The 15,165-nt window shown below is 25.6% G+C and overlaps 1 protein-coding gene across 1 annotated transcript in view; it reads left to right on the forward strand.

Moving 5' to 3' along the window:
- The window catches only part of LOC129921049 (Krueppel-like factor luna), a 368,820-nt gene extending 362,627 nt beyond the window's left edge, over positions 1–6,193 (forward strand). The window contains exon 5 of the mRNA XM_056002682.1: positions 6,010–6,193. Coding sequence (XP_055858657.1) covers positions 6,010–6,185 — 176 coding nt within the window. The 3' untranslated portion in view covers positions 6,186–6,193. The remainder of the gene's footprint in view (positions 1–6,009) is intronic.
- The last annotated feature ends 8,972 nt before the right edge of the window (positions 6,194–15,165 follow it).

Below are 15,165 nucleotides of genomic sequence, written 5' to 3' on the forward strand. Positions count from 1 at the left end.
CAAAGCTTTTAAAACACGACAAAGCAATAAAATATACAAAAAAAAAAAAAATAGAATAAAAAAATAAAAAAACCTAAAAATCTAAGCATGAAAAATTAAATGCCTGTGGCCTAGTGAGTAGTAGTCGTAGAGTAGTGCTTTTCTCTCTAGAATTCTCTATGGGTCTTAGTCTCCCTTGAGTGCACACAATGCACATCCACACCGCATAAACCAATAAAGTTGCCATAATTCAACAAACTGGAACCCAATTGTACAATACAGAAGCAGCAGCACATTGCTCATTGATTCCGTTGATGGTGCTGCTGCTAGCTTCTGCTCGGTCCAAGACCCTAACAAGAGGTCGAGCCTGCTTGTGTTATATATATATTTTCTGATTCTGTTCATTTCTCAATAACGTTCGTGGTTTGTTAGGAGGAGGAAACAGCAAAAAAAAAAAAAAACTTCCTTAGAAAATCCGTTCAACTGAAAGCCCTGCACTAATGGAATCAATGGCAGATCCTAAATGTGAACGGCAGACTCCTCTCTTTTTTTTTTTCTTGCCAGGATAATTCCCAATGGCGGCCACTATACGATGCTCCCAATCCGAATTCATTCGATAGCATTAAGTTCATCGTTGGAAATAAATTTAAGTAATTTTATCGTACGGCCCTGCCCTCATACACCAACCCCCAACAAAAAAAAAATCCTCCCAGACTCAAATCTCCCTTGAGAAAGAACTAGGTTGGCACCACCAGGGTAGTATATTCCTTTTTTTTTTTTTTGTTTGGTTTACCAGTCTAACTCTATTTCCTGCATCTGACATGAGGACCACCACCATCAGCGCCATCTTGTGGAAAGAGGTGAAAAGTGTTACGGAGAACCAGCCCTCTTTCGGTGATTTTTTTCGGGAAAAGGTTTTCAGCACAGTTCGAGAATTCGTAGCACGTCTTCATCATCGTTTTCGTCAGGCCGCTTCGTCGTTAGAAGAGCAGTGTGGCGACACTCGGATTTAGGGGCGGCAGAGTTTATCGCACACCAAAAAACGGAACAAATCACTGCCACGAAAAGTAACCTACATCCTCTTTTTTCAGTGGTCGTGATGGTTGGGGTTTGGGTGAATTACCGAAAACGAGAAAAATACCGACGACGATGAATTCTCGAGAAATTACAGGGATAAAAATGAGACACGAACGACTTACGGTACAGCATTTGTGAGGGGGCAAGGAGCGAGTGGTTGTAAAGCTTAAGTGGGTTGGTAATGCCATGTATAGTCATCATCAGAGAGGGGCTCTGCTATACCATAGAATTACAAGGGTGCTGGGGAGTGTAGTAGGTATACATCTTTCCGTTTGGCAAGTTTTCAACTAAAAAAGGACGACGGCGAATCAAGGGAAATAAAACAAAACTACGCAGAAATTTATTGCCAAGGAACAAGCCGTGCTACACTAAGTAGCAAGAGAGTAAAATCCAGAGGAAGTCGAAAGCAAGGATGCAGAAGTAATTCAGCTTTTTTGCGAGCCGCCACAAAAAAGTCCATGGTCTTCGATATGTCCATGTTAATGTATATTTGTGTGTGTGTGTAGATGTGTTTTCTGGGAGAAAGAAAGAGATAGAATGAGAATTATTTTCTCGAGAATGATCCTTTGGCATATAAAGCAATTAAACTCAACAAAATGTACTACGTGACTAACACGCGGAAGGTCGGTAAGGAATGAGGGCAGAAATAGAAAGAGAGAGAAACAAGGAAAACTCAAAGTAACGTGAAATAGCAAAAAAAAAAAAACAAGCTGGCTTAAAGGAATGCGTTTTATATGCGAAATCATCCGCGTTGATGGTCGTATCTCTCGTTCAACATGCTTTTTCCCAGGGAAGTTTTTTGAGTTTCGAAAAATTTGTAGTTTTGGTGAAAGGACGATGGACTGACGACAACGATAACGCCTTCACCATCAACACCACCACTTTGAACACAAAGTAAAATTGTGTGAAATTCTTCAGATACTTTGACCATTTAGATTAGTTTTAGGGGTTTTTTGCTATTAGGGTGGTGTGATTTTGCGAATTTAAGACCATAAAAAAAAGGGTATTTTTTCGCAAGTTTTTTGTTATACTTTTTTTTTATTTTTGTTGGAAATGGAATTTAAGGAAAGAAAATGAGAAACACAAAATTTCACCAAAAATCCTTTTTGTGGTAACTTTTTTTCTAACGGAAATTCTTTTCCTTAAATTTCAACGAAATGACATTTTGGTTTTTTGTTTTTTTTTTCTCTCGTAACCAATGATATAAGTTTAATTAGTTTCGGATTCGCTGAAGTATAAGAGGAAATAAATAGGTGCTTTGGGGAATACAGTAATGCGATGTTTGGTGGAATTGGTAGTTTAAAGAAATAGATGAGGACATTAGTTCGTAAAGGAGTCATGGGTTTTAAGGCTTATCGATATAATGTTTTGTGTATTTGCTACAAACTAATTAACGATGACATAGGAATCTACTAAAATAGTAAACTTTTTAATCAAATAACAATTTAGAACCAAAATTGTCTCTTTAAACTTCCAGAACTTACGAATAAATTTTTATAAGAATATTAAAATTGAAGCAATTTAAAAAAAAGTTATAAACTAAACCATTTATGTACTGTCTTCAATATTATTTCCGCAATTTTCAATCGGCCATTTTGTAAAATAAAAAAATATATAAATAGTAAAAGTACAAATTATAGTTGAAAATATCTTTTTACATTACGCAATACATTAAGCAACACTTAAAATTAAAAAAAAAAAAATATCACTCATACGCCATAGAGTACATTTTTATTTATTTTTTTTTTTTAATTTTTGAGACGAATTTTATTTCATACCTAAGAATGTATTATATTGACTTTACCAATAAATCTTATTATCACTCCATTTTGTTAGAAATGGACCTTTCTTAGGGGGCTTAAAAAGTCGGCGAGTGACTTTTGAGTTATTTAGTTGTTTATTAGGTTCGAGCTTGAATTTCAAACGAATGAGAAGTTGATACTGAAAATGAAAAAATATTAGGGTTGCCACTTTTAAAATGGGAACTTCTTTGTCGCAACCCTGTTTTAAAGGAAAAATTTTTAGATGATTAATTTTGTCATATCTTTGTAGTTTGATTGATAAGAAAATTTTTAAAATGTCAAATAAGAGCCTTAAGCAAGAACTAAACCGAAACAAAAAAAAGTATTAAAAGTAAGTAAGTAAATTTTGTATTAAGGTGACAAGCTTAAGTAGTGAAAAAAATTTAAAAAATTATTTAAGGAAGTCTTAAGGTATTTTTTATGGATCTTAATCCTGTTATTATGAAGAAGTTATCGATGTGAAGAAGCAGAAAAATTAGAAAAATAAAAATGAAAGCATATCCCAAATAAATTTTTTTTTTTTATCACAATATTTTACAGAGTGTTAAAGTTTAGAATGAAAAAAAAAAAACTTTGTCATAATTTTTGTACAATGAAATAGAAAACAATGTTAAAATATATGAATTGCCTTAGGCTGTATGACAAAAACAAAAAATCCTGAAGCAAAATTTCATTATTAAAAAAGTCCTTACATTTCCATATTTTCCTGTTTCTTTTCTGTTTTTGTTTTTTTTTTCACAATTCATCTAGAAAAGTAATTTAAACTTGATTATATTATAAAAGCTAATAATATAACAAGTAAACATTACTCAAGCAGAAGTTTCGTCAATCATTTCAACCCTAGACCATTAAACTTTGACTATATAGGCCTCTGCCTGCGGCGGTAGTCATGATGGTGGTTGTCATTAAAGGGGGCATTTTTTTTTTGTCAAATTTCATAACCAAACATTCAAATTTTTTGTCAGAAAAAAGAAAAAAAAAAACGAAGAAAAATTTGTCCACACAGTAAGTAAACATAATCCATGCCATAAAAATGTTCTCATCAGTTGCAGGATATTTTTTTCACAACTATTTTCGTCCTTTTCTTTGCGCGGTTGTAGTATTCAAATAAGAAATGGAAAAATATAAAAAAAAATTCACCCACTTGAGAGTGAAAGTCCGACAAATTGTCCACATAAATTCACACAGAACTAAAAATGGCGACAACTACGGTCGTAGTATACACAGTTTACCCACCAAAGTTTTTTTTTATGAAAATTTGAAAATAAAATGCAATAAAATAAAACAAAAAAAAAACTTAACAAGAGAAAAAGCAAAAATTTCCATAAAAATATAAAAAAAAAAATCCAACATAACGAAAAATATATAAAAAAAAATCCTGAAAAAATAAACAACAAAAGTTGCCAACGATTGTCTTATTGCAGAGGAAGCCGGCTGTGATGGTTCTCTTTTTTTATGTTTTTGTGTGTTTCCTTTTTTTTTATTATCACCACCATCATGGTGTCTAGGACAATTGTGGAAAATTAAATTTTTTTTTTCAAAAAAAAAAAAAAAATAGATAAATACAAATCCTGTGACATCTCATAAATACATAGCAAGAACAGTACCGAGGCGAAAAGACTTTGGAATTATCATCAGGATTTTGAGCATGCAAGCACCAAAGCATCAAAAATGTATTGTAGAAAAATAAAATCCCATTAAAAAAAAAAAAAAAAAATATTTTTTTTCTTGTTTGTTTGTTTGTTTGTGTGTTACGTGTCGTAAATTTCATTTATATTCCGTTCCCTCTTGCTGCAACGATTCTAAGGATTTTTTTTTTTGTTTTTGTCCTTTTTGGACAAGAAAACACACTTATTAACGAATTTACCATCTCACTTGGCGTAGGTTTTAAGGTAAACAATAGAAAACCGATTTAATTTAGGAAAAAATAAAAAAAGAAGAACTCTTGGCACAATATGACTCGAGAAAATTACGAAAACAAAGCCGTGAATAAGAAAAGGAAACGACGAAAAATATTGACATCCTTGGCAAAGCTTTTCAGCACTTCTATTTTAGTCTCTATCTTCATTTAAAGTCCGCTTGCCCTTCCACTTAAAGAATAACAACAACACAAAAGCATTCGAGTTTTTGTCTTTGTTTATTTTTTTTTTTTTTTTTTTTTTTTGTAGGAGAAAAGGGAGAATTGCATTGTTTTATATTTTTTTGGGGCCGATGATGATGTTGATGATTTAAAAAAGTCATCCTTATACAGAGTCTTGAGGCGGGCACATTGTATGTCCTAGATCTTTCACTTCATCATCACGGCATAAATATTTTCATCTTAACTTGTTTTTGATGACTCTCAAGATGAAAACTCTCTACTCTACGTTGCTTATTGTCATCGTCTTCGTGTACTCGTCATTGTCGTTGTCGTGTAAGGAGGACTAAAATGATGAAATGGGCACAAAACAGACATTTGAAGATGATGAATGTTGAAAAAGAGAGACAGAGATTAAAAGAGAGAGAGAAAGAAATATATTTTTTAAACAAATGCTATTGAAGTATACAAGAGTTTAACCTTAAAGGTAGGGGAGATATAAGTCCTATCTGGAGTCATTCTGTTAAGACTTCGATGGCTTTCAAAAGGATGGCAGTTAATTGTACATTCTTAACTGGTTAACTTAAGATAATGAATGTGAAAACAAAGTTTAAGAATTAAAAGGATAAAGTATGTAACGTTTTTATTGTTTTTAATCTATTGCGTGGTTTTTTTTTGACATGGTTGTCTTTAAAAAATTTTAATTTTTGTAGGTGTCGTACAGATATGGTTGATGCATATTTTTAAAGGTGAAATAATAAGCTTTCAAATAATATAAAATTTATTATAGGTTGGCATGTAAAAATTTTGACAATACGTTGTGTAAGGAAAAAAAAGTTAATTTGTTTTTGCTTTTTTTCATGAAAAATGTGTGATTTCACTTAAGCAAACAATATCATTTCTCTAACATATGAAATTGGAAAAGTTGACTTTCTATATAGCTGCCTATTTACCCTGCTTTACCCTATCGAAAATTTAGAATAGAATACAAATATTTTTAAGAATTAATTTATTTATTTTTATTAAGTATAAAAATATTTATGATTTTTATGTTTTTTTTTTTTTTTGTTTCAGGTGAAAAACCGTACAAATGCTCTTGGGAAGGATGTGAATGGCGTTTTGCACGTAGTGATGAATTAACGCGTCACTTTCGAAAACATACCGGCGCCAAACCCTTCAAATGCCGCAATTGTGATCGTTGTTTCTCTCGATCAGATCATTTGGCTTTGCATATGAAACGTCATGTTTAAATGGTGTATCTAATAGAATAAACTTCCATACAAAAACACAAAAAGAAAAAAAAATACGTACACACTCATTTTAACAAAATAAAAAAAAAAAAATATTTAATTTTTTTATCGTGCCATCACAGATGAAGGAAATCCAAACCAACAAAAACAAACGAGTAAATATTTTACCTGTTTTCAAGCAAAAACAATGAAATCCGAAACAAAAAATCAAGAAAAAAAAAAAAGGAGTAGTTTTGTTTATCTCTAAAAAGAGCAGAGTTTTATTTTTTGTCTTAAAATCACTTACCAAAGTAGAGAAGATACAATTTTTTATTTTAAATTACAAATAATTATAAAAATAAAAACAAAAAAAAAATTATAAACAAACGTAGATAGTTTATTTTTTAAGCAATATTAATTTTAGTAAGTTCAATCTATAATTTTTAAGTTTTTACATAACAAATACAATAATAATAATTATATTTTTCTTAATTATAATTTTTTAAGTGCAAATTATTTTTTAACAAATCAATAAAATTAAATTTAAACATAAAAAAAATAAAAATAGTTTGAAAAAATACAAAACAAAAAAAAAAAATTAACAACACTGCCAAAAATTATATAAAAAAATAAAAACAAAAAAAAAAAAAAAAAACAGAAGAAATACATTTATAAACAAAAAATAGTTCAAATGATGTGTATACATATAAAAAACAAAAAATTAAACTAAAAAAATAAAGTAAGTAATGCGCGACCTTACATTTAAAAAAAATTCATATAGTGCAAAAAAACATTTACGATGGCGACAAACAATATTTAACGAAAATAAACTATATTTCACTTAAGTTTATTGTTTTATTATTAATTATTTTATTTTTTTCTCTAATATATTTTTAACACAAATTTTTAATATTTTTATTCTGCATTCTTTTTTTTTTTTGTTTATTTTTTTTTTTAATTTAATAAAGCTTATAAGAAAAACAAAAAAATAATTAAATTAAATTTAAAAATCCTAACACATAAGCTTAGCTTAATTTTTGATGTTAATATATATATTTAAATAAATGTATTGTATATATACTAGGCAATAATAGTTTCCATGCTAAATGATAATTTTTTCTTTTTACTTTTTATTAATTCATTTTTCGTATACAAAAAACTATTTAACAACAAAAAAATCTTATCATCAAAATTAAAAAAAAATAAAATTAAATTAGCTTAGATAAAAGATGTATAGGTAAAAGAGTAAAAATAATAATAATAAAAAAAAATACTATGAAGTTAAGGAATACACTGAGAGAAATGAAAAAGTGAACCACACACACGAACAAACGATATGCGGTTGTGTAGAATAAAAATTCAGCAAATTTATTTAAAAATAAAAAAAAAAAAACAATTTAAAACAAAAAAAAACTATTTTATTACCATAAAACAAAAATTAAAAAATAACGCAACTAAAAGTGTTGAAAAAAAAAAATTATATAAATATGAAATAATTTAAAATTGGCTGTTTGTAGCGTTAATATAAAAAAAAAAACATTTAACTAAAATATTAAAATTAAAATTAAAACAAAGTAAAAAATTTAAAATTGATATTTTTAAATGTTATTTAGAAATTGCATTTAAAATTTTAGCATAAAATTTATGTTCTCATTTTTACAAAAAAAAAATAAATTTAAAATAAATAAAAAAAAAAAAAACAAAATCGTATTAATCAAAATTTTACAATTTAATTTTATAAAGAAAAAAAAAAATAACAAAATTATTGTGTAAATAATGTATGTGTGTACATCCAAAAATTAGCAACAGTATCACTTGGTTTCAAAAAAAAAAACATGAAAAATGAAAAAGAAAAAAATCAGTTTTAACAAAATTTTTAAAAGAAACAAGTAAAAAAAAATCTTACAAAAATTAACAATATCACGAAATTCAAAAAAAAAGGAAATATTAGATTAATTCTTCATTTTGTTTGCTTTTTATTTTTTTTTTTAATTGAATAAATATTTTTTAAATAACAATGAGTGCTTCGATATTGACAAGAAAAACAAAAAAAAACTTAAATATAAATAAAAATTAGAAAAATTGATTAGAGTTCTTGTTTGTTTTCATACAAAAAAAAAATTGCAAATTGTTTGAGTAAAAAACTAAAAAAGAAAATGAAGGAATATTGAAAATATTATCAGTTTTTGTAAAAATACTGAAATGAATAGAAGAGAAAATGATATTAAATTTAATGAGAAAAACAAAAATATTCGCTATCGTTTGTGTGATGAAAATTCTGTGATCCGCATTTGATTATATTTTTCGGGTGGCGTTTATAATGATTAATTTAAAAATGAAAACAAAAAGGATATTAGACAAAAAAAAAGGAAACATCATGGATATGAAACAAAAATAATAATTATTTGTCATAAATGTTTTGTGGGTTAATTCAAAAGTGCGTAAATGGTTTTTGGCTGCAAATTTCTATCTTTTTATTAAGGTTCTAATTTTTCTACGGTAGCAATTTTCACCAAAGCAATAGAAGATCCTTTAAAACCGTTAACAGATAAACCGACTTTATTTTCCACATTTGTCTCACTTCTTGGAAGAGGCAACTTCACTTGATAAGTTTTTTTTTTTGTAAACCAACTTGAAGTCAAAAACGATTTCTAAAACGGTACCTACTTTGGAAATTTGGAATAAAACCTCTTCATTTTTCTGACACTTTTCTCCGAAATGAAAGGGCCAAACCATTACGTACAAAAGTTAAAAACCCACAACATACAATTGTTCAAAACATGAACAAAAAAAAGCACACAAAAATAATAAATTTAAGTTTTTGATTTACAACAAAAACAAAAATGAAAAAGCATTTATGATTGAACAAAATTCTTCCAAACTCAAACTTCCAATAAGAAAAAACACAAAAATGATATTATTATTGGTTCTCTGGTTGTATTTAAAAAAATCAATAAATAAAAAATTAAGAAGTTAAATCAAACATAAATTAAAAATGCACTAAATTTTTTTTTTTTAATTTAGCAAAATGTTTCGCTGAACTTTAGCACCTTCTTCTGCAATAAACCACTCAAAAAATAATAAGAAATAAAAAAACAAATAATAAAATAAAATGTTCCTAATGGCGCGATACAAACAAAACAAAAAAAGAAATAAACAACAATATTAAATCCGAACATTTTTATTTTTCAATTTTATTTAAATGCATACAAAAATTTATTAAATTTAAAGAAAAAAAAAAAAAAAAAAAACAAAAAAAATTGGTACCTGACACACAAAAAAAATACATCAAAGCAAAAATAAAGCAAAACAAACAAAAAAAAGCCACAACAAACAGTCTCATTTCTCACTCAGTCAAATTTATAAGTTTGTTCTTCACTTCAGAAGATTACAAATGAATTAATGAAAAAAAAAACTAAAAGCAAAACTTAGGTTCACAAAAATTTCCTAAAAACAAATCTTCGACAAAATGAAAAATAAAAAAAAAAAACAAAAAATAAAATAAACTTCACCGAATGCACTCTTGATGGAATTGTAGAAATATTTCTGTATCCTCTGTAAATATTTTTTTTTTTATATATAAATTATTTAAATCATTTGTCTAATATTTTTAGCAACAACAACAAATTCTTTCTCACTTCAAACAAAAACAAATAAAAACAACAACAAGAATAATAATAAAAAAAAAAACTTATACAAACTCAAAATGTGTCAAAAATAAAAAAAAAAACTTTATGCAGAAAACTTTTAAGTAAAAACAAAAAAAAAAATAATAAAAATAAAACTAAAATTTAGGATTAAAATTTCGCAAGTAAACAAATCATTAACAAATTAAAAATTCAAAAAAAAAAAATACACTGAAATAAAAAATAAATAAAATCTAATTTAAGATCAACAAGAAAAAAAAATATAAACAAAAAAGAAATCCCATATTTTTTAAGCTGAATAAAGTATTATAAATCAAAGACTGGTATATGAGGTGTTCCGAAGAATAAAATTTAAACAAAAAATAAATAAATATAAACAAAACAAAAAAAAAAAAAAATACAGAAATATAAAAATGGAAGCAAACATATTTTTTAAACAAGAAAAAAAAAAAAACAAACAGAAATCAACTTAAAATTTTAGAACTATATAGACAACAAAAAAAAAACATCTTAACTTAGAATTGATTTAGTCTCTAAGAAAGAAAAAACAAAAAAACTATAAATTAATTACATTTTGGAAAACATAACAAAAACAAAATTAAAAAAAAAAATACTTAAATAGAAGAAACAAAAAATATGTAACTGAGAACTAGATCAAACATTAATTACAGAAAACACTTTTTTCAAAAACATTCCGATATTAATATTTTTGTATCTTGTTTATTATTTTTGAATTTTTTAAAAACTTAATTTTGTTTTTTTTTTTTTTTTGCTATAAATTTATTTTTTTTTTATTATTATTTGACTATTTAGGAGGGAAATAATAATATTTTGATACATTTTTACTATTAAACTTAAACTTAATTTCTTTAAATTTCAAAACTTTTATCAACTTGAATATTCGAAAAAAAAGGTGAGTGAATGATATTCAAATTGGGTTAATATTGAAAAATGAAGCCTTGAAATAAGGTCTTCTGATTAAGTCAGTATCCAATGACGAATCCAAATTAGGGTGGGTCAAAAAAATAGAAATTCTTTTTTTTTTTTTTACTTTATACTTCGAAAAATCGCTTCTCAATTTTCCATTTTTACTAAAAAATAAAAAAAATCGATTTTTTACAAATCAACTTTTTAGCAGATTTCTTTACATATTCTTGTAGGAAATTGAACGCTCTACGAAAAATATTTCATACACTTTATTCGTTTAACTAACCGTTTAAAAGATATTTGAGGTCCAAAAATTGAGAAAATCTTGAAAACTCGTTTTTTGTTTTTAATTTTGTAAAAAATTGAAAAAGTATAATAAAATTAAACGGACAAGACATATTTAGGGAATAAATTTCTCCATAAAAAAGGTCTCATAAACTTTTTTCATTAATCAAACCATTTAAAAGATATTCGAGGTCAAAGTTAAAAAAATATTATAAAAACATTTTTTACTTCTCAAAATTTTCTAACTCACTGAAAAGTCATTATTTATCAAAAAAACGACAAAAGAAAAGAGTTCTTGTATTATTTTTCGAAACATGTTTGTTCCGTATAAGAACTCTCTTAACAATTTCTAAACTGTGGGATCAAAATAAGGGGTCCTTTTCTATTTTTTTTAGACTCGTTCACTTTCCACTCAACCCCTTTCTCTTAAAAAAAGATTTTTTTTTCAAAAATCTTATTATTTTCAAATACAAATGTATTTTTCATAAATTTTCTCAGTGATTTGTTTTTCCGTTTATAACTTCAAGTCCACAATATTCTTCTGTATGACTTGTTCAATAAAGTAACATATCACTCAATATTTGCACTCAAAAAAAAAAAATGTATTTCCCTCTCAAATTTAATTTTTGTTTTTATTAAATTTATTTATCTCTCAAATTTTAAACTAATCGAAACCGATATGACGTAAAAAACTGATATAAAAAATCGAATTTTTCTGCTCGTCAGAATTTTTAAAAAGAAACAAAAAAAAAAAAAATACACGAAACGTTTTACCGAAACTTTTAAAAGAAAAAAATATAAATAAAAATATATATATTATATTAACTAAAAAAAAAAAAACTTTTTATAGCAAACTTTGAGGAAAGAAATAAAAAAAAAATATAAAAAAAAACTTTTCCAATTGGGTAGAAATAAATAAAAAAAAAAAAATACACACGACAAGAAAAATGTTATTTTTATATAAATTCACATCACATAAAAAAAAATATATACAATTTTTACAAAAACAAAATAAAAAATTTAACATTTTTCCCTTATTTTAAATATTATATATATATAGATATATAAAAAATGAGAAAAAAAAACAAAAAACATTATTAATATTATATAAAAATGTAGAAATAAAAAAAATAAATATGTAAGTGAAACATTTTGCACATGTAGTATAATAATAAAAAAATAAGAAAAAAAAAACTTAAATTTAAGTAAACAATGATTGTAAGTAAAGAAAATTGTATAAATAAATATTTGTAAAAATGTTCATTAATATTATAAATAAAAAAATTAAAATACAACAAAGAAGAAAAACAGATAAAACAGAGATACAAAATTGATAATGCAAAGCATGATATCTCTTATTCTTCAATGTATGAAAAAATGAAAATACTAAAAAAAAAAAAAAAAAAATCCAAAAAATATATAACAAAAATATATATTTCTTTTTGTATGTTTATTAGAGAAAATAATAATAAAAAAAAATTAAATAAATCATGGATTTGATGCAGTCAAAGAAAAAAAAAAAACAAAAAACGTAATATTAATTATTAAAAAAAAAATTAGTAAGTCTTCAATGTTTAAATGGTAAAAGTGGAATTCTAAAAAAAGAGAAAAAAAAAAATGCAAGTAAAAAATCTTTAAAAATGCAAAATTAAGTAAATATTGAATTGTTAATTTTAATTATATTAATCACAAACCTTCTATTTGATTCTCATAAATTGTTTAAAATTATTAAGGAAGCTTATTTTTTCTTTAAAATTAAATAAAATAATTTTTAAAATATTTCTTTCAAATTATTATAAAATTTTATGGTGTTAAATATATTTTTACTTCAATTTTAAATGAAAATAAAAAAATAAAGAAAATGATTTTAATAATTAAATTTAAAATGAAAGAAATGTTAACCATTAGATATTTGTGGAATATACTTGAAAAGCCAGAATTAATTTTTTTGTAGTTGTATTTGTTTTTTTTTTTAATTTTTAAATTTGAAATAATTCAAAAGCGATAGTAGAGTAAAGTTTTACATAAAACAATTTTATTGACAAGTGAAATACAAAGTAAAAAAAAGAAAGTTCGATTTAAGAAAAAAAAATCACTAAATAAATAAAAAAAAACAAAAAAAATATTTAACTGTCTTGTAAATGAATATAACTAAGAAATGCATCGTGAAAATATGTTTATTAAAATAAATAAAAACAAAATTAAAAAAAAAAAATATTATATTATTATGTTTTAGGTAACCTATCATTTAAAAAAATATATAAAATAAAAAAAAAAATAAAACAATATTAATTATAATTAATTAAATTAGCTTATGAATATTCTTTTTTTTTTCATTTTTTATTTTTAATTATATATATATTATTAATATAATTATAAATAATTTTATTTTGTCGCTATATTATTGGCTTGTTTGTTGCTGCTTTTTGTGAGTAAATATATATATTATATATTATTATTATTCTTATGTAAGAATTATTAATTAATAAAAAATACATACATTTTTTATTTAAAAAAAAAAATAAAAAAAAAAAAACAAATCTTGTTCTTATTTCGGAGAAGATGGTTGGAGAGGGAAGTTTTTTCGAAGTTTATTTTTCAAAAACAGTAAGTATTTTTAGATTCAACAAGATCGTCTGAGAACTTTCGAGAATTTTCGGCCAAGATATTTGCTTCCGAATTTTCGAAAAAAAAAATTTTCGATCAAAATAATTGAGGAACCAGACCTTTTTTAAAATGCATAATTTTTCGGCAATTGGTACGTGGCTCTTGGATAACTTTCGAAAATCTTAAAAAAATAAATTTGTAATTTCTTAAGCGAAATGCATAGGCCTGTTCACTGTGATCTCATACCTCTAAACCAAAACATGTTTTGGGACTTTGATTCGAAAATATATGCTTCCAAATTAAAAAAAAAAGTGCTTCGATGGCAAATAATTCAGCAACCCCAACTCCTACAAACTTTTGGTTTTCAGTTATGAATAGAGTCTTAAGAGTGCTTTCTTTTGATGTCTCATTCCATGAATTCGGAGAAAATTTTTGAAAATTCCGAATTTTTAGACAAGGGGTACCCGTTGGATAATTTTCGAAAATCTTAAAAAAATAAATTTGTAATTTTTTAAGCGAAATGCATAGGCCTGTTCACTGTGATCTCATAACTGTAAACTAAAACTTGTTTCGGGACTTTGATCCGAAATTATATGCTTCCAAATTAAAAAAAAGTGCTTCAATTGCAAATAATTCAGCAACCCCAACTCCTACAAACTTTTGGTTTTTAGTTATGAATTAAGTCTTAAGAGTGCTTTCTTTTGTTGTCTCATTCCATGGATTCGCAGAAAATTTTTGAAAATTCCGAATTTTTAGACGAGGGTTACCCCTTGAATAATTTTCGAAAATCTTAAAAAAATAAATTTGTAATTTTTTAAGCGAAATGCATGGCCTGTTCACTGTGATCTCATATCTGTAAACCAAAACTTGTTTCGCGACTTTGATCCGAAAATATATTCTTCCAAATTAAAAAAAAAGTGCTTCGATGGCAAACAATTCAGCAACCCCAACTCCTATAAGCTTTTGGTTTTCAGTTATGAATTAAGTCTTAAGAGTGCTTTCTTTTTTTGTCTCATTCCATGGATTCGCAGAAAATTTTTGAAAATTCCGAATTTTTAGACAAGGGGTACCCGTTGGATAATTTTCGAAAATCTTAAAAAAATAAATTTGTAATTTTTTAAGCGAAATGCATAGGCCTGTTCACTGTGATCTCATAACTGTAAACTAAAACTTGTTTCGGGACTTTGATCCGAAAATATATGCTTCCAAATTAAAAAAAAAGTGCTTCGATTGCAAATAATTCAGCAACCCCAACTCCTACAAACTTTTGGTTTTTAGTTATGAATAGAGTCTTAAGAGTGCTTTCTTTTGTTGTCTCATTCCATGGATTCGCAGAAAATTTTTGAAAATTCCGAATTTTTAGACAAGGGGTACCCCTTGAATAATTTTCGAAAATCTTAAAAAAATAAATTTGTAATTTTTTAAGCGAAATGCATGGCCTGTTCACTGTGATCTCATATCTGTAAACCAAAACTTGTTTCGGGACTTTGATCCGAAAATATATTCTTCCAAATTAAAAAAAAAGTGCTTCGATG

Source organism: Episyrphus balteatus, chromosome 1 (assembly GCF_945859705.1).
Source record: "Episyrphus balteatus chromosome 1, idEpiBalt1.1, whole genome shotgun sequence".
In the NCBI taxonomy this organism is placed as follows: domain Eukaryota; kingdom Metazoa; phylum Arthropoda; class Insecta; order Diptera; family Syrphidae; genus Episyrphus; species Episyrphus balteatus.